General features: G+C 37.2%; 1 protein-coding gene across 6 annotated transcripts in view; it reads right to left on the reverse strand.

The window, feature by feature from the left end:
• LOC129623203 (catenin alpha-2) overlaps positions 1-20,474 on the reverse strand; it is a 674,017-nt gene that overhangs the window by 482,886 nt on the left and 170,657 nt on the right. For all 6 annotated transcript variants that reach the window (XM_055540375.1, XM_055540376.1, XM_055540377.1 and 3 more), the window contains exon 2: positions 18,162-18,268. In XM_055540375.1, coding sequence (XP_055396350.1) covers positions 18,162-18,263 — 102 coding nt within the window. In that variant the 5' untranslated portion in view covers positions 18,264-18,268. The remainder of the gene's footprint in view (positions 1-18,161; positions 18,269-20,474) is intronic.

The raw sequence follows: 20,474 nt of genomic DNA on the forward strand, positions 1-20,474 counted from the left end.
CCAGTACTAGCTTGTAGCAAAGGACAGTGATCACTCTGGTGTTCAGAAGTTCAAGGAAGTACACAAAACAGGGACTGGCAGATGATTCAAAAAGTGACTACACTGGTCTGGTTTGGAAAGGACTTGGGCTTGGAATAAGGACTTGGACAACAAGAGTTGGAGAGAGGTGGGCAGGTTTGAGGAAAGACAAACCAGAGAGACTTTTTAGCTGTGAGAATAGGGTTCTGTGAAAAGCGTGGGCTGAGGTACAAATTGAGTCCCTGTCAGCATATTGATCATATCAACACCTAAGGCTGTAGGGATGGGCAGAACCATCTGAGGAGAGAATGAAGAAAAAAAAAAAAAAAAGAGAAGTTCTAAGTCTAAACCCTGAAAAACAGAAGCTGAGGTAGGGAAATAAGATAGAGCAAAGGCAGAAGACACAGCTACTGAAGCCCACCTGTCCATGTTACAAGAAGGTCTGGGAGTTACTTCAGAATGGAAGAAAAACAGCTGGTTAGATTTTCCCTTACTGTTCCTGGCTTTCTTCCTTCTTAACTGTGTGAAAACAAAGCACATCTTTTGTTCTTTCAATATGATGACAAGAAAGGGAAAAGCAGGTGTATTAACATGCCTTAATCCTTTATCTCAGATCTCTGACAAACTTTAATTAGTTTGCTAGTTGAGGGTTTCCTGAGTAAATGCAATTCTGTCACTTCCAAGCCATTCTGGTGCTTGGTGTAACAGATTTTTTTGATCTCCAGCTTAGATAACATTTCTACATTATCAAAAATAGTTATAAGCAATTTTGTTAGTTAACCTCCTATGATTTCTCCCTGATATTTTTGAAATAGTGTGCATAAAATTTCAGAATTGTCCTGTTTCAAGAACATAAAAAAGTCATTATTTGTTTCTGACATTAATTTTTAAATTTAGCTTTAAATTCCATTTTCCCATTTAAAATAGCTACACTCACTGAAATGGAAAAATACAAGAGAAAAACAATACTTTTAGGGCTTGAGATTTTGCCAAACTGAAGAGTTACTGCTAAATTTAGGTATTCACTTTCATAACTATTTAAGAGGAAAAATGGGTTTTCAGATTAACTTATTCATTTGAATGTTAAGGATTTTCTTTAGGTCATGTTTGCTGAAGAATTAGCTGATGCAAGCAAGAAAAGGAATGAATACTTGACTGTAAAAAATATATTTGGTTATCTTCTGCTTGCTCTCTTTTCTCTGCCTGTTTAACATAGGGAGTTCTCCCTTTCCCTCACCTCCAATTTGTTCCTTTACATTCCTGCCTTTTCACTCTGTACATTCTTGGTATTGATGTACTCTCAACTTCCATGTCACTTTTTTCAGCTAATGTTTCCCTTAGGAGCTGCAGATCTACTCAGTCTGCTTAATTCACCTTAGGTCTTTTATTATGCAATCTAAGTCTCTCTCTTTTTCATCTATAAAGTGGAGAAAATAAGACTGAGTTTACAAAGCTGACTCAAGGAGTAATGAAAACTGGAAATACCTAGCATAGTATCAGGCACCTAGTAACTACTCAAGAAACATTAGAGCCTTTCCCCTTTCTCTTTAGAGGCTCTAGATAACCTGTGGTCAATTCAATACAAATAAGAAGAGCTCCAACTAAGACCAGAACAGTGAGGACTATTCAAAGCAAAGACAAGATTCTAATGAAAGTAATTTAGAAAGTTTAGTTCAGCAGCCGGGACCCAGCCTTATGATGTGCGTCAAAGAATTACATGCAAGGGAAGCCAGGTCTGGAGATCTAGGGGAAACCCCTCCAAGCCTCCTTTTTCCTTAAGAATAAGAAATTAATAAGTTGAGATAGTATGTAAAGCACTCATTTCATAGTACCTTAAACTTCTCTTTTATCCTCTACTAAATGGGATTTCTTTTACTAGCATTCACAAAATAGTCACTGTGTTTAAACCAGAAAATTTTGAAAGTAAATATTTTGATGGAGGGTAAGTTAGTTGCATCATTCTAGTTTTTTTTCAGCAACATATTTCTTTATATTCTTAGAATTGGATTATAAGTTTCAAACCTCATCCAATTTTTAAATCATTAAAATAATAAGCTTTCTAGACTTTTAGTAATAATACTAAATGCCAGAATAAATGGAACTACATCGAAGTTTTGATGCTAAAGCTGAAACTCCAGTACTTTGGCCACCTCATGCGAAGAGATGACTCATTGGAAAAGACTCTGATGCTGGGAGGGATTGGGGGCAGGAGGAGAAGGGGACGACAGAGGATGAGATGGCTGGATAGCATCACTGACTCAATGGACGTGGGTCTGAGTGAACTCCGGGAGTTGGTGATGAACAGGGAGGCCTGGCTGCTGGGATTCATGGGGTCACAGAGTCGGACATGACTGAGTGACTGAACTGAACTGAACTGAACTGAAGTTAGAAATATAGTGTTCTATTCATACTTAAACAAGTGGAACAAAAATGTCATAAATTTTTTAGCTAAGCAAAAATTCATGAATTTTTTGAAATATATATATTATACATACTATGTATATGTATACAAAAGCTATTCTACTACACTTGATAAAGTCTTGAGAAAGAAAAAAAAAATGGAGAAATTGGAAAACAAACTAAAAAAAAATAGGACCACTGAATATGAAATAGAAAAAGTGAAACAAATTAGGTAAAAGTAAAAGATCATCATATAGTTTAGGTGTTTTTAAACATGGTTGTTCATTAGAATCATATCTGGAACTCTGGAGAAAAAAACAATACCTGGGCATTTGTATTTTTCAAAAAATTACAAGATAATTCTAATATCCATCTGGATTTTAAGAAGGGTGGTATGGGGAGGGATGAGGGAGGGGGGTTCAGGATGGGGAACACATGTACACCCGTGGTGGATGCATGTTGATGGATGGCAAAACCAATACAATATTGTAAAGTAAAAAAAAATAATAATAAATAAATATAAATTATAAATGTTAAAAAAAAACTGATTATAGATTTCTCCATTAAGAGGTAGATTTAGTGATACAGAGTTCTATTATTTTCTGTTGACCAATCATGATACAGTGATAATAAAATGAATAATAATTACATAATCACAACAGTAAAAGATGTTTATCAGTTTTCACAATCAATAGCCAGACAAAAAAATAAAAGACAGCTACAATTGAAAGCCATAATGGAAGTATGATTAAACTAACAATATAAAATATTTACATATATTTGAGGGAGTTAAACAGAGTGATGTGGTAAGTGGAAGTTCATATATGCACATGGTCTCATCTCCCCAGCAAGCCTATGTCTTTTGGTTGGTATATTTAATCCATTTATAGTTAACGCAATTATCAATATATATAATTCTACTGTCATGTTCTTAATTGTTTTGGGTTATTTTGTGTAGGTCTTTTCCTTCTCTTGTGTTTCCTGCCTAGAAAAGTTCCTTTAGTACTTGTTGTAAAGCTAGAATTCTCTTAACTTCTGCTTGTTTGGAAGGCTTGTGATTTCTCCATCAAATCTGAACAAGAGTCTTGCTGGGTAGAGTATTCTTGGCTATAAGTTCTTCTTTTTCATCATTTCAAATATATCATGCCATTCCCTTCCAGTTTGTAGAGTTTCTGTCGAGAAATCAGCTGATAGCCTGATGGGAGTTCCCTTGTACGTTATTTGTTGTTTTTTCCTTTATTGCTTTTAATATTTTATCTTCATCTTTAATTTTGATTATTATGATGTGAATGTTGATGTGTTTAATGTTGTCCCATAGGTCGCCTGAACAGTCATTTTTTTTCATTCTTTTTTTTTTTCCTATATTCTCTTTTGCAGTAGTGATTTCTGCCATGCTGTTTTCAAAGTCCTTATCCAAGTCCTTATCTGTTCTTCTGCCTAAGTTATCCTGTCATCAGTTCCTTCTAGTGTACTGTTCATCTCTGTTTGTTTGTTCTTTAGTGCTTCCAGGTGTTTGGTAAATATTTCTGCATCTTCTCCATTCTTTTTCTAAGATCCAGGATCATCTTCCCTATCATTCTGAATTCTTTTTCTGGAAGGCTGCCTGTCTCCACTTCATTTAGTTGTTTTTCTGGGAGATAACTTTCATCTGGAACATAACCCTCTGTCTTTCATTCTGATTAACTTTCTGCAAGTTTTCATTTTGGTGACTGCGGGATGGTAGTACTTCTTGCTTCTTCTGTCTCCCCCCTGGAGGATGAGGTTAAAAGACTTGTGTAGGCTTCTGGATGAGAAGGACTCATGGTAGGAAAAATTGGGTCTTGCTCTGGTGGGCACAGCCACACTCAGTAAAACTTTAATCCTATTGTCTGCTGATGGCTGGGGCTGGGCTCCCTCCTTCTTAGATGTTGACCTGAGGTAACCCAGCCCTGGAGTCCACAGGCTCTATGGTAGGGTTAATGAATACCTCCAACAGGGATCACATCAGGAGACACCTAGGACTGTGGCTGCTAGTGCTCCTGTCCCCTCAATAAGATATTGCTAATCCACACCTCCACATGAGATCCTTCAACACTAGCAGGTAGGTCTGCTTCAGGCTCCTGTGGTCATTGCTCCTTTCCCCTGGGTCCTGGTGTGCTCAAGATTTTGTTTGTGCTCTTGAAGAATGGAGTTCATACTTCCCCCAGTCCTGTGGAAGTCCTATAGTCGAATACCACTGGCCTTCAAAGTCAGATTCTCTGGGGATTCTTGGCCCCTTTGTTGGATCCGCAGACTGAGAAGCCTGTCATGAGGCTCAGAACTTTCACAACAGTGGGAGAACTTCTGTGGTATTACTGTTCTCTAGTTTGTGGGTCGCCTACCCAGCAGGTATGTGAGATTTGATTTTATCTTAATTGTGCTCCTTCTACCATTTTGTTGTGGCTGGCTTCTTCTTTGTCTTTGGATATGGGGTATCTTTTTCTAGTGTCCTCTTCGGAGAAGGCAATGGCACCCCACTCCAGTACTCTTGCCTGGAAAATCCTATGGACGGAGGAGCCTGGTAGGCTGCAGTCCATGGGGTCGATAAGAGTCGGGCACGACTCAGTGACTTCACTTTCACTTTTCACTTTCCTGCATTGGAGAAGGAAATGGCAACCCACTCCAGTTTTCTTGCCTGGAGAATCCCAGGGATGGGGGGAGCCTGGTGGGCTGCTGTCTATGGGGTCGCACAGAGTCGGACACAACTGACGCGACTTACCGGCATCAGCAGCAGTGTCCTCCTGTTGATGCTTTAGTTGTGTCATTCTTAATACAGTTGCATGCTAACTCACTTCAGTCATGCCTGACTCTTCACGACCCTATGGGCTGTAGTCCGACAGGCTCCTCTGCCCATGAGATTCTCCAGGCAAGAATACTGGAGTGGGTTGCCATGCTCTCCTCCAGGGGATCTTCCTGGATGGAACTGGAGTCTTCTGCGGCTCCTGCATTGCAGGCAGCTTCTTTACTGCTGAATCACATCTAAAACCATAACAATGCCTTACTACTTAACTTTTACTGCCCTGGGCTAATGAGAGAGGAACAGAGGCAGACGCTATCTGTTAAATGTAAGTATATTTGTGGTTAAAAAAAAAAAAAAGTGAAATGATGGCATGGTGGACTCAATAGTTATTTCTTGCATAGTTGGTCCTAATGGTACACAAGGTAATGAGTGTTTGCCAAACACAAAAGACCTAGAGCTAAAGTAGTTACCAACATATCTATGTTGTACCCAATGATTTAAGGTCAGAAAAACATCATCCATCAAATTAATGAAAATTTCAATTTTCTTATTTTGTTTTGTTACTTATTTTATAAATTTCTTAATGAATAAAAATATGTGCAAACATAATTTCATGTTTTTAATACTACTTTAAGCCCACTCTAAGATTTGGGAGGATTTTTTTGGCTTTCATTTTGGGTTTAAAAGGATTCTACACATTACTCAAGTTTCAAAACTTTGCTAATACAGCTGGCCTCATAACAAAAAGAACATCACTCCAATCTGGTGGCAGACATCAAAATTTTGAACATAATTTCAAAACAGAAATTAATCTTAACTCTAGACTAGACACTAGTCAATTAAATTCCTATTTCAAAAGTGACAAACACAATAACTGCCAAGTAATCCAACATATGACATCAATTCAAAGAAGTACTTGAAACATAATGAATTACTTTTAGTTGTGGGTACCAAACATTAAAAAAAGTACAACTTAAGAAGTGTTAATATTAGGGATTAATATTCGTTTGGCTGTTTCCATGGAGTGAAGTAAAACTCAGCGGTTACTTACGGATATTAATTATGGATATTAATTAGGGATTAATATTACAGCCATAACTGTAAAATAATAAACACACTTTATAGCCTTTCAATTAAATATTAATATATGTCATAAAGGTAAACTTCCCAAAGCATAATCTCAATCAGCTCAGTTCAGTTCAGTTGCTCAGTCATGTCCAACTCTTTGAGACCCCATGAATCACAGCACACCAGGCCTCCCTGTCCATCACCAACTCCCAGAGTTTACTCAAACGCATGTCCATCGAGTCAGTGATGTCATCCAGCCATCTCATCCTCTGTTGTCCCCTTCTCATCCTTTCCCAAATCCCTCCCAGCATCAGAGTCTTTTCCAATTAGTCAACTTTTTGCAAGAGGTGGCCAAAGTATTGGAGCTTCAGCTTCAGCATCAGTCCTTCCAATGAACACCCAGCACTGGTCTCCTTTAGAATGGACTGGTTGGATCTCCTTGCAGTCCAAGGGACTCTCAAGAGTCTTCTCCAACACCACAGTTCAAAAGCATCAATTCTTTGGCACTCAGCTTTCTTCACAGTCCAACGTTAACATCCATACATGACCATTGGAAAAACCATAGCCTTGACTAGATGGATCTTCGTTGGCAAAGTAGTGTCTCTGCTTTTAAATATGCTATCTAGGTTGGTCATAACTTTCCTTCCAAGGAGTAAGAGTCTTTTAATTTCATGGCTGCAGTCACCATCTGCAGTGATTTTGGAGCCCCCAAAAATAAAGTCTAACACTGTTTCCACTGTTTCCCCATCTTTTTCCCATGAAGTGATGGGACCAGATGCCATGATCTTAGTTTTCTGAATGTTGAGCTTTAAGCCAACTTTTTCACTCTCTTCTTTCACTTTCATCAAGAGGCTTTTTAGTTCCTCTTCACTTTCTGCCATAAGGGTGGTGTCATCTGCATATCTGAGGTTATTGATATTTCTCCCGGCAATCTTGATTCCAGCTTGTGCTTCTTCCAGGCCAGAATTTCTCATGATGTACTCTGCATATAAGTTAAATAAGCAGGGGGACAATATACAGCCTTGACATACTCTTTTTCCTATTTGGAACCAGTCTGTTGTTCCATGTCCAGTTCTAACTGTTGATTCCTGACCTGCATATAGGTTTCTCAAGAGGCAGGTCAGGTGCTCTGGTATTCCTATCTCTTCCAGAATTTTCCAGTTTATTGTGATCCACACAGTCAAAGGCTTTGGCATAGTCAATAAAACAGAAGTAGATGTTTTTCTGGAACTCTCTTGCTTTTTCTATAATCCAGCAGATGTTGGCAATTTGATCTCTGGTTCCTCTGCCTTTTCTAAAACCAGCTTGAACACCTGGAAGTTCATGGTTCATATATTACTGAAGCCTGGCTTGGAGAATTTTGAGCATTACTTTACTCTAGTGTGATATGAGTGCAATTGTGTGGTCGTTTGAGCATTCTTTGGCATTGCCTTTTGGGATTAGAATGAAAACTGACCTTTTCTAGTCCTGTGGCCACTGCTGAGTTTTCCAAATTTGCTGGCATATTGAGTGCAACACTTTCACAGCATCATCTTTCAGGATTTGAAATAGCTCAACTGGAATTTCATCACCTCCACTAGCTTTGTTTGTAGTGATGATTTCTAAGGCCCACTTGACTTCACATTCCAGGATGTCTGGCTCTAGGTGAGTGATCACACCATCGTGATTATCTGGGTCATGAAGATCTTTTTTGTACAGTTCTTCTGTGTATTCTTGCCACCTCTTCTTAATATCTTCTGCTTCTGTTAGATCCATATCATTTCTGTCCTTTATCAAGCCCATCTTTGCATGAAATGTTCCCTTGGTATCTCTAATTTTCTTGAAGAGATCTCATTACATGTATTCAAATCCTATTTTTAATATATGTTATTTTTTATTTCACAAGGAAAGATATGGAGGTTTTAAATAAAGTTATTCAGCCACAAAACCTTCTAATAAAGACAGATAAACATTTTTCCAAGTCAGAAAAACAGCTTTTAAGAATTAAAATGGGAATTGGTATTTTAAAAACAAAAAGAGGAAAATATTTGGAAACAGGTTAACCACATTACACCTAAATTTGATCAAATAAATAAATAAGCTTATTAGAATTCCCATTGTTTGCTTTTAGTACATTCTTCGCCTTCACACAGTTCCAATCCTCTGACAAAGATGAATAATCAACTTATTACAACATTATAGTATCACCATGGAACCATCCAAATGTATTAATCTTCGAATCTCATGAATAAAACATGAATTAAGGTAGTTTCAATAGTGATATTTTCTGGACAGATGGAGAAAGGATACAATGAGACATCATTTCATACTTCTTTTCTTTAGGTAAATTCATATACAAAATATATTGTAAACAGTATAAGACAGAGTACTCTTGTCTGGAAAATCCCATGGACGGAGGAGCCTGGTAGGCTGCAGTCCATGGGGTCGCTAAGAGTCTGACACAACTGAGCGACTTCACTTTCACTTTTCACTTTCATGCATTGGAGGAGGAAATGGCAACCCACTCCAGTGTTCTTGCCTGGAGAATCCCAGAGACGGCGGGGCCTGGTGGGCTGCCGTCTATGGGGTCGTACAGAGTCAGACGCGACTGAAGCAACTTAGCAGCAGTAGCAGCAGCATAAGACAGAGTATGATACAACAAAAAGACACATACTGACTTAATTCTCAGAAGTTATTTCATTTCTGAGTATCAGTTTATTTCTCTAATCACTCTCCAACTTTAAAATCTCTAATTTTAAATCTAAATCTGTTTCCCTGATTCAATGCACAGAAGAATTTAACTATTGTTGTGAGTCACAAAGAGGTGATTCATGTATAAGGACTAATACCAAAAGGTGGATAAAATAAGTTATTTTTTAAAGCATAAAATTGAATTTTTAAATTTTGAAATAATATTTTAAGGATATAATATTCTAATTATTTAGGTTTTGAGATAAGTATTAACTTTTTGAGTAAAGTTTAAAAAGACCTAAATATAGAAGGCATTAGAGCCCAACCTAATAGGGCCCCATGGACATTACTGAAAATGATACAGAAAAAGATTAAAGAGAGCTCCTCTTCTCAGGAGGTTCTTTCCCCATCAGGCCAATTTAGAACAGCTCATTAAACATCAATGGTATTCTTTTATCAGATGCTTAGGGTTATTTCTTAAGTTGCATATTCATCTTTCTATAGAGAAACAAGGAACAAAATTCTAACATTTCATCCTGTACTATTGTGATGGCCTTAGCTTCATTAGTTTACTGAAATGTTTAAGGCTGAATTCCAGTAATTTTATAAGTTTTTCCCTTAGTTATCTTTGGTTAAATGTAAAACATAAATAATTCTTCTAAATCTACATTAAAATGTTTTTTTTCTAAAGAAAATATCCAATGAATCCCTATTTTATACATGGCATCCAATTCCTAGTAATAATTAATTACTACCCAGTAAGTCACATCTATCAAGTAATAAAGCCATTACTATCAAGCCAGTACTACCAAGTAATAAAGAACATTGCATTGAGAGCAAACCTATATTACTGTGAAGGACAGGGAAGCCTGGTGTGCTGCAGTTCATAGGATTGCAAAGAGTTGGAGATGACTTAGTGACTGAACAACAATATTACTATGAGAACACTGTCATACACTTAAGAACTCATTTTAATAGACTGTCTCAGGTACCACTTTAATAATCTTATGACGTATCCATAACTTACATATGAGGACAGATTAAGTAACATATTCAAGCTCTGATTCACAATCAAGCCTTCCTAATTTCAAAGCTTGTATAAACATAATCACTACTTCAATGGTGTGAAAATAATAAATTGCAACTTACAAATCTAAAAAATTAAGGTAGATTTTGCATTGGAAAAATAATGGCCTTCTGTATATACTTTTTAATTACAAAGAGAATATTTACATTTTCATTTCTAACTGGTTTGCATAGACAAAACTATCTTTGTATATTTATATTATATCAGGCTATCTTACCTTATTCTCACATTAATTTCAATGGTACACAATAATATTATAAAAGGAAGATTTTATCTGTCCTATTCCTATGTTTACGCAAAGAGTCAGACACGACTGAGCGACTGATCTGTTCTGATCTGATTCTTATTAAAAGTTTTTATTAGAAGAGATTACAAAATTCTGTCAAATATCTGTTTAGTATCCCAGGGTATAATCTATTGAGAAACTAAAATCTTTTTGTTTCCTGATAACATACTATCATTATATTCTTTAAAAAGTCTTATTTTGTTATGAATATGCTAAACTTTTGATACACTGCTGGATACTTTCTACATCTTATAGAATTTTTTTTGCATTTAAATTCAGAAATAAGATTGAATTATCACTGTCCTTTTTTAAAGTTATTTTAGAGTGTCTTGAATTTTTAATATAAAAGCTATGTTTCTTCAAGAACTACTGAGGAACTGTTAAATTTTTTCTATGGTTGAAGCAGAACTTTAAGTAACACTGCAATTATCAGTTCTTTAAATATCAGATAGTATTCAGCTAGACATCCATCTGTTCTGGTGCTTTTTAATAACAGATCTTTAAAAGCTTTCCAGTATTTATATGGCCTAATCCAGTTTTCCACTTCCTCTTGGATAAATTTTGATTATTTTAATCTTTCTAGGATTTTATTCCCTTCCTCTATGTTTTCATTTTCCTAGGTGTAGAGTTGCATGTAATATTCAACTATGCTTCTTTTAATCTCTCTTGTTCCTAGAGTTCTTTCTGCTTTCCGACTCATAATCTTACGTATTCTTTATATGTTTTCCATAATATGTGCCTGAGGGATTTATATTGGCCATTTCAAGAAAGAATCAGGGCTTCCCTGGTGGTCCAGTGGTTGGGAGTCGCCTGGCAATGCAAGGAACATGTAGTGGATTTCTGCTCCAGGAATATCCTACACACTGCAGGGCAATTAAGCCACTGCACCACAACTACTTGAGCCAGCGCTCACGAACTGCAACTGCTGAGCCATGTGTGCTGCAACTCCTGAGGCCTGAATGGCTCAAGTCCACGCTCTGCAAACAAGAGAAGCCAGCTCAAGGAGAGGCCCATGGAGCACAATCAGAAAGTGGCCCTCATTCTTCACAACTAGAGAAAGCCGTTGTACAACAGCAAAGACCCAGCACAACCAAAAATAAATAAATAAATGGCATCTTTGACCAAAAAAAAAAAAAAAAAAAGAATTAATTTAACCCTTTGAACTCACTATTTTAGTGATTCCAGCTTTTATGGTTATTAAATTCTGATTTCCTAGTTTCTTTTGATGTTTTTTCTAATTTGTTGAATACTTAGTTTATTTCTGGTTTTTCTTTAGTAAAAAAGGCATTTAAAGCTAAAATTTTGTACTAAGCACAGTTTTAGTGGGTATGTATATTTTGTTAAGAAGAGATCATCTTTTTCATTAAGTCATATATAGTTTATAATTTCCCTTTGCTTTTAAGAGTTATCTAAGAGTGTGTCCTAATTTCCTAATAAATTTGCCAAATATAGTCTTTCCATTTCCTAATAAAGCTTAGTATCACAGAACATGGCCTATTAAAGATTTTTACTCTCTTGAATTTATAAAAGTTCAGGCATCTTTTTCAAGGTCTAAAATGAATCTTTTCTCACACAAAATTGCATGATTTCCATAATGTAAATTTTTTCCAAAAAGAATCTTGCCATTTCAACATTGTAAGTTAAACATGCACCTCATATACATTATGATAGAAATGAGGTAAAGTTTTGTTTACTACTTTAAATAGTTACAGATGGTAAACTCCTGACATCATTTTTCTTATGACAGTGAATGAATTTTATTGAGAATTCCTAACCTTCTGGTGTTTATTCCAACTCTACCCAGCTTTATATAAACTGCAGGATGGCTACAGGCATATACAGTCACTGGATATTTCAATGAATTTTATTCCATTCATAAAACTGTAATATGTGTTTGGTTCATATGGGGCTTTGTTTAGGTTAGTTTTCTCTCTCATTTCCACCTTTTGCTTTAAATGTTGAACATGGAGTTTATATCTAATATTATCTTCAGATCAGATCAGATCAGTCTCTCAGTCGTGTCCGACTCTTTGCGACCCCATGAATCCCAGCACTCCAGGCCACCCTGTCCATCACCAACTGCTGGAGTTCACTCAGACTCACGTCCATCGAGTCGGTGATGTCATCCAGCCATCTCATCCTCTGTCGTCCCCTTCTCCTCTTGCCCCCAATCCCTCCCAGCATCAGAGTCTTTGCCAATGAGTCAACTCTTCGCATGAGGTGGCCAAAGTACTGGAGTTTCAGCTTTAGCATCATTTCTTCCAAAGAAATCCCAGGGCTGATCTCCTTCAGAATGGACTGGTTGGATCTCCTTGCAGTCCAAGGGACTGTCAAGAGTCTTCTCCAACACCACAGTTCAAAAGCATCAATTCTTCGGTGCTCAGCCTTCTTCACAGTCCAACTCTCACATCCATACATGACCACAGGAAAAACCATAGCCTTGACTAGACAGACCTTTGTTGGCAAAGTAATGTCTCTGCTTTTGAATATGCTATCTAGGTTGGTCATAACTTTCCTTCCAAGGAGTAAGAGTCTTTTAATTTCATGGTTGCAGTCACCATCTGCAGTGATTTTGGAGCCCCCAAAAATAAAGTCTGACACTGTTTCCACTGTTTCCCCATCTATTTCCCATGAAGTGATGGGACCAGATGCCATGATCTTCATTTTCTGAATGTTGAGCTTTAAGCCAACTTTTTCACTCTCCTCTTTCACTTTCATCAAGAGGCTTTTGAGTTCCTCTTCACTTTCTGCCTTAAGGGTGGTGTCATCTGCATATCTGAGGTTATTGATATTTCTCCCGGCAATCTTGATTCCAGCTTGTGCTTCTTCCAGTCCAGCGTTTCTCATGATGTACTCTGCATAGAAGTTAAATAAACAGGGTGACAATATATAGCCTTGATGTACTCCTTTTCCTATTTGGAACCAGTCTGTTGTTCCATGTCCAGTTCTAACTGTTGCTTCCTGACCTGCATACAAATTTCTCAAGAGGCAGATCAGGTGGTCTGGTATTCTCATCTCTTTTAGAATTTTCCACAGTTTATTGTGATCCACACAGTCAAAGGCTTTGGCATAGTCAATAAAGCAGAAATAGATGTTTTTCTGGAACTCTCTTGTTTTTTCCATGATCCAGCGGATGTTGGCAATTTGATCTCTGGTTCCTCTTCCTTTTCTAATATTATCTTATCTCTCCTAAAGTATTCATATGTCTTCCAAGGATCAACAATCATATTAATATTACCCTTAAGATTTCATTCCAGGGGTGGGAATGGTGAGTCTTGATAACACAAGCATATTATCACGAAACAATATTTACAAAAGCCTGTCTTAAAAGTCACATTTTTGAGAGAATCATTTTTTTATTTTTTTTAAATCACTGTAGGAACACTAGTAAGAAAGGCAAGCCAATTAGATATTAGGAGACACTGGAAGGGTGTTAAGAATAGTTACAGTACTAAGTCACAGTGTGAAATTCAACAAGACTTTGTAAGTATTTTCTTGTATTAAGTGAAAGAATATGAATTAGACTATTAACTGTCTTTATTTTCAACAAATATTTTTTAATGTATTGCCTTTATTGATAGAAGAATTTGAAATGACTGGATTGAAAGATACATGGAAAAGGCTGTAATTTTTAAATGTAACCTTAGATATTTTGGTCTTTAGATAAGTCAAGAGCAAATATGTAAAGATATGAAACTTTTAAGAAATGAGACAGTTTATGTGTAATACTGTGCTTGCCCATGCTAGATTCACTCATATCCTTCTCACTGACATACAGTATTGGTTTACGACCAGTATGAACCTGAAATACAACCATCAAGAAAAGAAAAATGGAGACTACATTTAATCAACACAGGGCACTATGTTCTAATTATTGCTTCATTTCATCTGCATGATAAGGATTAAATATATTGGCATGAATCTGAAGTGAAAATTCCAACACTAGAAAAAGGTAATCTGTGTTAGTAACCCAGCCGACAGAACTACATTTCCGAGCAGACCAACCACAAAGAACCTCCCAAATCAGGCTTTTTCAAGCTATCTATGATGAAAGGTCAAATATATGTTATTCTAAAAGTGCATAAACCAAAGATTTTTAAAAATACAAGACAATGAATAACATCAGAAATTTAAAGATAAAAAGCTCAAATTTTATGATTAGCTTCAACATGCATAAAATTACTCTATAAAACTACCATAAATTTTTCAAAGCACTTACTTTGAATTTCTGTGCTTATTACTGTCCAATAACAAATAATTCATGGATCAGTCTTAGTCCACAAACCACAATTGCAGCAGCCAACATACTCTCAAATCTAAGAGTCTATCAGTATTAGGTGTTTCTTGAATAAATTTGTATAGCACTAATAAGAATCATGACCACATTAAAAAAGGGCATAAATCTAATGAAATGTTTCAACAATTACAAACATGTCTACTTCCTAATCGTTAGAACCTGTGAATGTATTACCTTAAATGGCAAAAGGGACTCTGCAGAAGATCTCAAGATCCAGGGATTATTTTAGAATATCTGGGTGACCCCAATATAATCACAGGAGTTCTTATAAGAGGGAGCTTCCCTGATAGCTCATATGGTAAAGAATCTGTCTGGAATTCAGGAAGGAGGAGGATTAAAGTCAGAGGTCAAGATATGATGGTAGAAGCTGAAATCAGAGGAAAGATTTAAAGGTGCTAAACTATTGGCTTTAATGATGGAGGAAAGCACCACAACCAAGGGCACAGGTGCACTCCTGATGCTAAAAATAGGAATGAACTTCCTCCTTAAGAACACATCCCTACCAACATCTTGCTACCAACATCTTGCGTTTAGGATCTTTGACCCCTAGAATTGTATGATAATAGATGGGTGTTGTTTAAACTACTAAGATTGTGGTAATTTGTCATAGTGGCAACTGGAAGCATATAGGCATACAGACCTTGGTTCTGGGAAGTAGGGTGTTGCTATAACAACTACCTGAAAATGTGGAAATGGCTTTGAAATTGACGGTAGGCAGAGGCTGGGAACATTTTAAGGAGCATCATAGAAAAAGCCTAGATCACCTTGAACAGAGAGTAAAATATGGATGTTAAAAGCCCTTCCGGTGAGGACTCAGAAGGAAGTGAACAGCATGGTAGAGTAAGCTTTTATCATTTTAGAAATTATTGAAATCATTATAAATGGACAGTTAAAGGAGGGCTCAGAAGGAAGTGAAAAACATGTTATTGGAAAATGGAGAAAAAACAATATTTGTTATAGAGTAGAAGAAAACTTAGCTGAATTGCTTCCTATAATTATGTAGAAATCAGAATTATAAGTGATGACCTTGAATATTTAGCTGAGAAGATTTCCAAGCAAAGTATTGAAGGAGTGGCCTAGTTTCTTCTTCCTGCTTATAGCGAAATGTAAGAGGAGTTAGTGATGGACAGGGAGGCCTGGTGTGCTGCAATTCATGGGGTTGCAAAGAGTCAGACACGACTGAGTGACTGAACTGAACTGAACTGAAGAAGAAAGAAACATATTGAGTCAAGATTTATTGGTACTTCCCTGGTGGTCCAGTGGTTAAGACTTCATGCCTCTACTTCACGGGGCATGGGTTCAATCCCTGGTTAGTGAATGTAAGATCCTGCCACATGCCACAAGATGCAGCCAGAAAAAAAATTTTTTTTGTTAAGAATATTAAGTTGAAAGGAACCAAGACCCAATGATTCAGAAACTTCTCAGCCTAGGCAGATTGCAAGAGGTGTTAAAATTAGAAGTCTCAGTTTCAGGAAATAGTGGCTCTTAAGAAAAAGTCAACTTGGTGTCTACATAACCTTCGGTTAGTGCTTTGCAAAGATTAAAACCTTGGTATGTTCATTCACACAAGGAGCTCTTGGAAAGATTGGACATGGGATTCATGGATTCCCTCAGTGATTTCAGCAGAAGACAAATTGGAGATGAGGTTATCCATGAAAGATCTACAAAGTATCCTGTTTTCTAATAGAGAAAATCTCAGATATATCAAGAGAGAACCACAGGTTTCTCAAGAATGTTATATCAGTTGAAATACCGACAATCTGAACTGAAAAAAAGAGATGAATTTCAAAAAAAGCTGTTGCACTTTCAAGTTACACAGGCAGGAAATATTCAACTGAAAATACATGCTATCTTTCATGAAAAAAGAATAATGATTCTTAGAGTAAAGAACCAGGCCCAGAGGGCAGAGCCTTGAGCCACAGAGGATTATCACCAAGCTGTGAAATCTAACTGAGTTTGCCTAGTTGGAATTCTAAACTTCCTGAGACTGGTAACCATTTTTTTTCTTCCACATTCTCTCTTTTTAAATGAAAATGTCTGCACCTGTTATGTTATGCTTGTCCCACAATGCATTTTGAAGGTATATGATTTATTTTCTAATTTCACTGGTACATAGATGGAGAGAAATTTTGCTTGAAAAATGAATATAACTAGAACCTTGATGATAAGCAAGAGAATGCTCAATTACGTCTAACTCTTTGCATCCCAATGGACTGTAGCCCGCCAGGCTCCTCTGTCCATGGAATTTTACAGGTACGAATACTGAAGTGGGTTGCCATTTCCTACTCCAGGGGATCTTTCCCACTCAGGGATTGAAACCATGTCTCTTGTGTTTCCTGTACTAACAGGTAGATTCTTTACTACTTCACCACCTGGGGAGTCCCTATCTAAACCTTACTCATACCTAATTTATAAGATTTAGATGATGAGATTTGGAAATTTTTAGCTGATGAATTTTAGATGAGATTTTGTCCATATTCTAACCCCTTGAAAGTCTGAATATGCTACCTAAAAATGGCAAGAGAGACTTTTCAGATGTGATTTGCTCAAAGATCTTGAGATGAGGACATTATTCTAGAGTATCTGTGTGGGCCCAATGTAATCATAAGGGTCCTTATAAGAGTGAGACAAGATGAGATATGAGGACATGAGCAGAGGTCAGTCAGAGAGAGATTTGAAGATGCCTCACTGCTGGCTTTGATTATGGAGGAAGGGGCCAAAGAAGGGAGTAGCCTCTAGAACACGGAAAAGGCAAAGAAACAGATTTTCTACTCGAGCCTCCAGAAGGAATGCTTCTTTACCAATATCCTAACATTAGGACCTCTGACTTCTAGAACCATAAGATAATAAACTTGTGATGCTTTACACCACCAAGTTTACAGTAATTTGCTATAGAAGCTACAGAAAACCAATATAAGTGATTTCTACCCAATATAAATGGTCTCTACTTAATTTGTCATGGCATTTCTCTACAAATATACCCATAAAATCTTGAATTTTAACTTTCTGAAATTCTTTCTGAAATATAGCAAATAATATGCTTCACAAGACACACAAAAAATTAATTTTTAAAATCTAAAAATCCAGAGGATGTTTTTCTGTTCATGGTCCTCATGTGGAAATGTGACAACATAAAAATGGAACATTTCATCATTTCAACATGATGAATTTTCCCTTTTAAACTAAAGACAAAGTAATTCAATAAATATACTTCGCTCTTAAATAGTCAATAGAGTTCTTCCTAACTGCATTAGCATCTAAAAGCAAGCTAGGCATGATTTATTTAGACTTTGAAGCCATTACTGCAAATGAGGGTCCCCTTCATCAAAGCCCCTTCTTTAATTATCTCATCAACTTAATTTCAAAAATCACATGAAAACTTTTTGTAAAAAGCACTCCAAATCTTATTGAGAAGAAAAAAAAAAAACTGTCCACAGTTGGGGCAAGAATACATATTAAGTAATTAGCAATGTGGCATGATTCATTCATGCTTAAGGATTTTCACGTTCTTCATAAAGTCATGATATAATCACAATAGAAATATATACAGGTAACAGTATTTCAGAGCATCTCTTACCTGTGTAACGAGCGGTTCCAAAAGCCTCTCCACTGTTAGGGTCCGGATTTCCAAACTTTTGGGGTCCCATTTTAAAATGATCGGTGAAGTTGCCGAAGTCATGCTCCCTACAGAAACACACATTATCCATTAGAAATAATGATCACAGAAATAATGTGAGCTTAGGGGTTCAAAATGAGTAAGTCACCAAAACTTAGAACATACTTGAGGATTACCTGTCTGGTTCAACCTCATCAAGTTAGAGCTAGGGAAATCAGAAAATAGAACTATGTGAAGTGGTGATGTCAGGATCAGATTGAAAATGGGTATTTCTTAAGGGTACCTGTATACATTAGACAAACTTTTGGGGGCCCAACTGACACTGAACTATGTCACCCACTCAGTGTTTAGTACACATATCCGCCTGCTATATACTGGGAAGGGGATTCCCAAGAACCCACCTGCCAATGCAGGAGACTCAGGAGATGCGGGTTTGATCCCTGGATTGGGAAGATTCCATGGAGGAGGGCATGAAACCCACCCTAGTATCCTTGGCTGGAGAAACCCACAGACAGAAGAGCCTGGCAGGCTACCGTCCGTGGGGTCGCAAAGAGTTAGACACAACTGAAGCGACTTAGCACATACACACACATTTGCTGGGAAAGCCTTGGTCATTGCCCTCCAGTACCTGTGGTTTCAAATAGCAGAGGTTGGCCATAGTTATGTCTCAGTGTGGCCTGTGCTGTGATCAAGGAATACAGAGAAAGCCACAGAAGAACTGAAGAAAGGACATCAAAGTCAGTCACCAAAGGAGATCAGCAAAGACTTTAAAGAAGTACAATAAACTCATCATGACAATCAGATGAAAGACCCCAGGTCCTAACAAAAGGCTTCTTTGTTTTTTTCACACCATAACTGACCACTGAGGATATTATGCTTCCTGGAAGAGCTGAGTTTTATTCTCTTAAATAGGAGAGATATTACAAAATGAGTCGCAATGATTCTGAAAATTAGCTTGCTGCTATTTACATACGCTCTGATTACTCACTGCATTTACATTCTTATCCCATAAAATGAGTGTCTGATAAGGTTATTTATTTCATTCTACAACAATCCTTTTCTACCTAAGAACCACGGGTGTGCACGTAGCAACCTTGCATATATCGAGCACATGATATCATCCCAGCCTCAAAAGAGTAAATCAGACATTCTGTTAGGGGTGTGCTTCTCACTGAGAAGTTGACTGTTCTCTGATGAATATGTTTTGACAACTAACCACTGGACAAGAAACCTTAGACTGTGCAAGGTGAATCTGAATCATTTGCTTTAATATCATCATAAATCAAACTGTTCATAGCTGTTCTCTTTTGAATCAATGTCCCCGCTCCATTCCACTCTTATAAATCAATGTAGATGAGTATTTCTATTAGAATTAACACTACAAAAAAGGTCTATCGCAAGAGGCACATGTCTCTTTACTGCCCTGCTACAGCTAGTCCTTTTGCAAACAGACCTAACAAATTTGCTTCAAGAAAAAAAAAAAGGCAAAGATGCAGTATGCTGGTATTTTACCTCTCTCCAAATGCCATGTTTTAAATAAACTAAGCATAGCAATCCAACCATATAGACCAATTTAGACTTGGGTTCCTTCACAACAACAATAGTTGGCAAGGATATGTTGCCTGTCCTCCAAAAACCAAAAAAACTTTACACATTTCCCATTCACACTACCAACTGCTACATAACAGCTCTAACATGCCCAGAATTCTGCTGTTAGGCAGCACACCTTCCTGTGTTGTGAAAGGATGAAAATGCCAGATTCTTTCTACCCACACAGGATACCTTCATCCTTGTCGAAGCCAGGCCTACCTAAGTAACCCAGCTCTTTGTTGTTGTTGTTGTTCAGTCATTAAGTCACGTTCGACTCTTGTGACCTCATGAACTGCAGCGTGCCAGGTTCCCTGTCCTTCACAATCTCTCAGAGTTTGCTCAAATTTATGTCCACTGAGTCGGTAATGCTATCCAACCATTCCTCCTCTGTCATCCCCTTCTCCTCCTGCCCTCAATCTTTCCCAGCATCTCTTAGGACACAATGGTTTCCAGTCCCCAAGAAGTTCCCTGTAAACTTCTTCCCAGCTCTGATGGAATAATAAGTGGCCTCAGTAACGATGATGCACAACAAGGTCCTACAGGAAAGACAGCTGGATAACTAGTAGTGGCGTAGTGAAGTCATTTTAACACAGTAGTGAAAGGTAGTAAGTAGACTATGCAAAGAATCACCACTATTACACAAGCATGCTTGTGCATATAAGCTGGTGGAACAGGAAGGCACAC

Source organism: Bubalus kerabau, chromosome 11 (genome assembly GCF_029407905.1).
Source record: "Bubalus kerabau isolate K-KA32 ecotype Philippines breed swamp buffalo chromosome 11, PCC_UOA_SB_1v2, whole genome shotgun sequence".
In the NCBI taxonomy this organism is placed as follows: domain Eukaryota; kingdom Metazoa; phylum Chordata; class Mammalia; order Artiodactyla; family Bovidae; genus Bubalus; species Bubalus kerabau.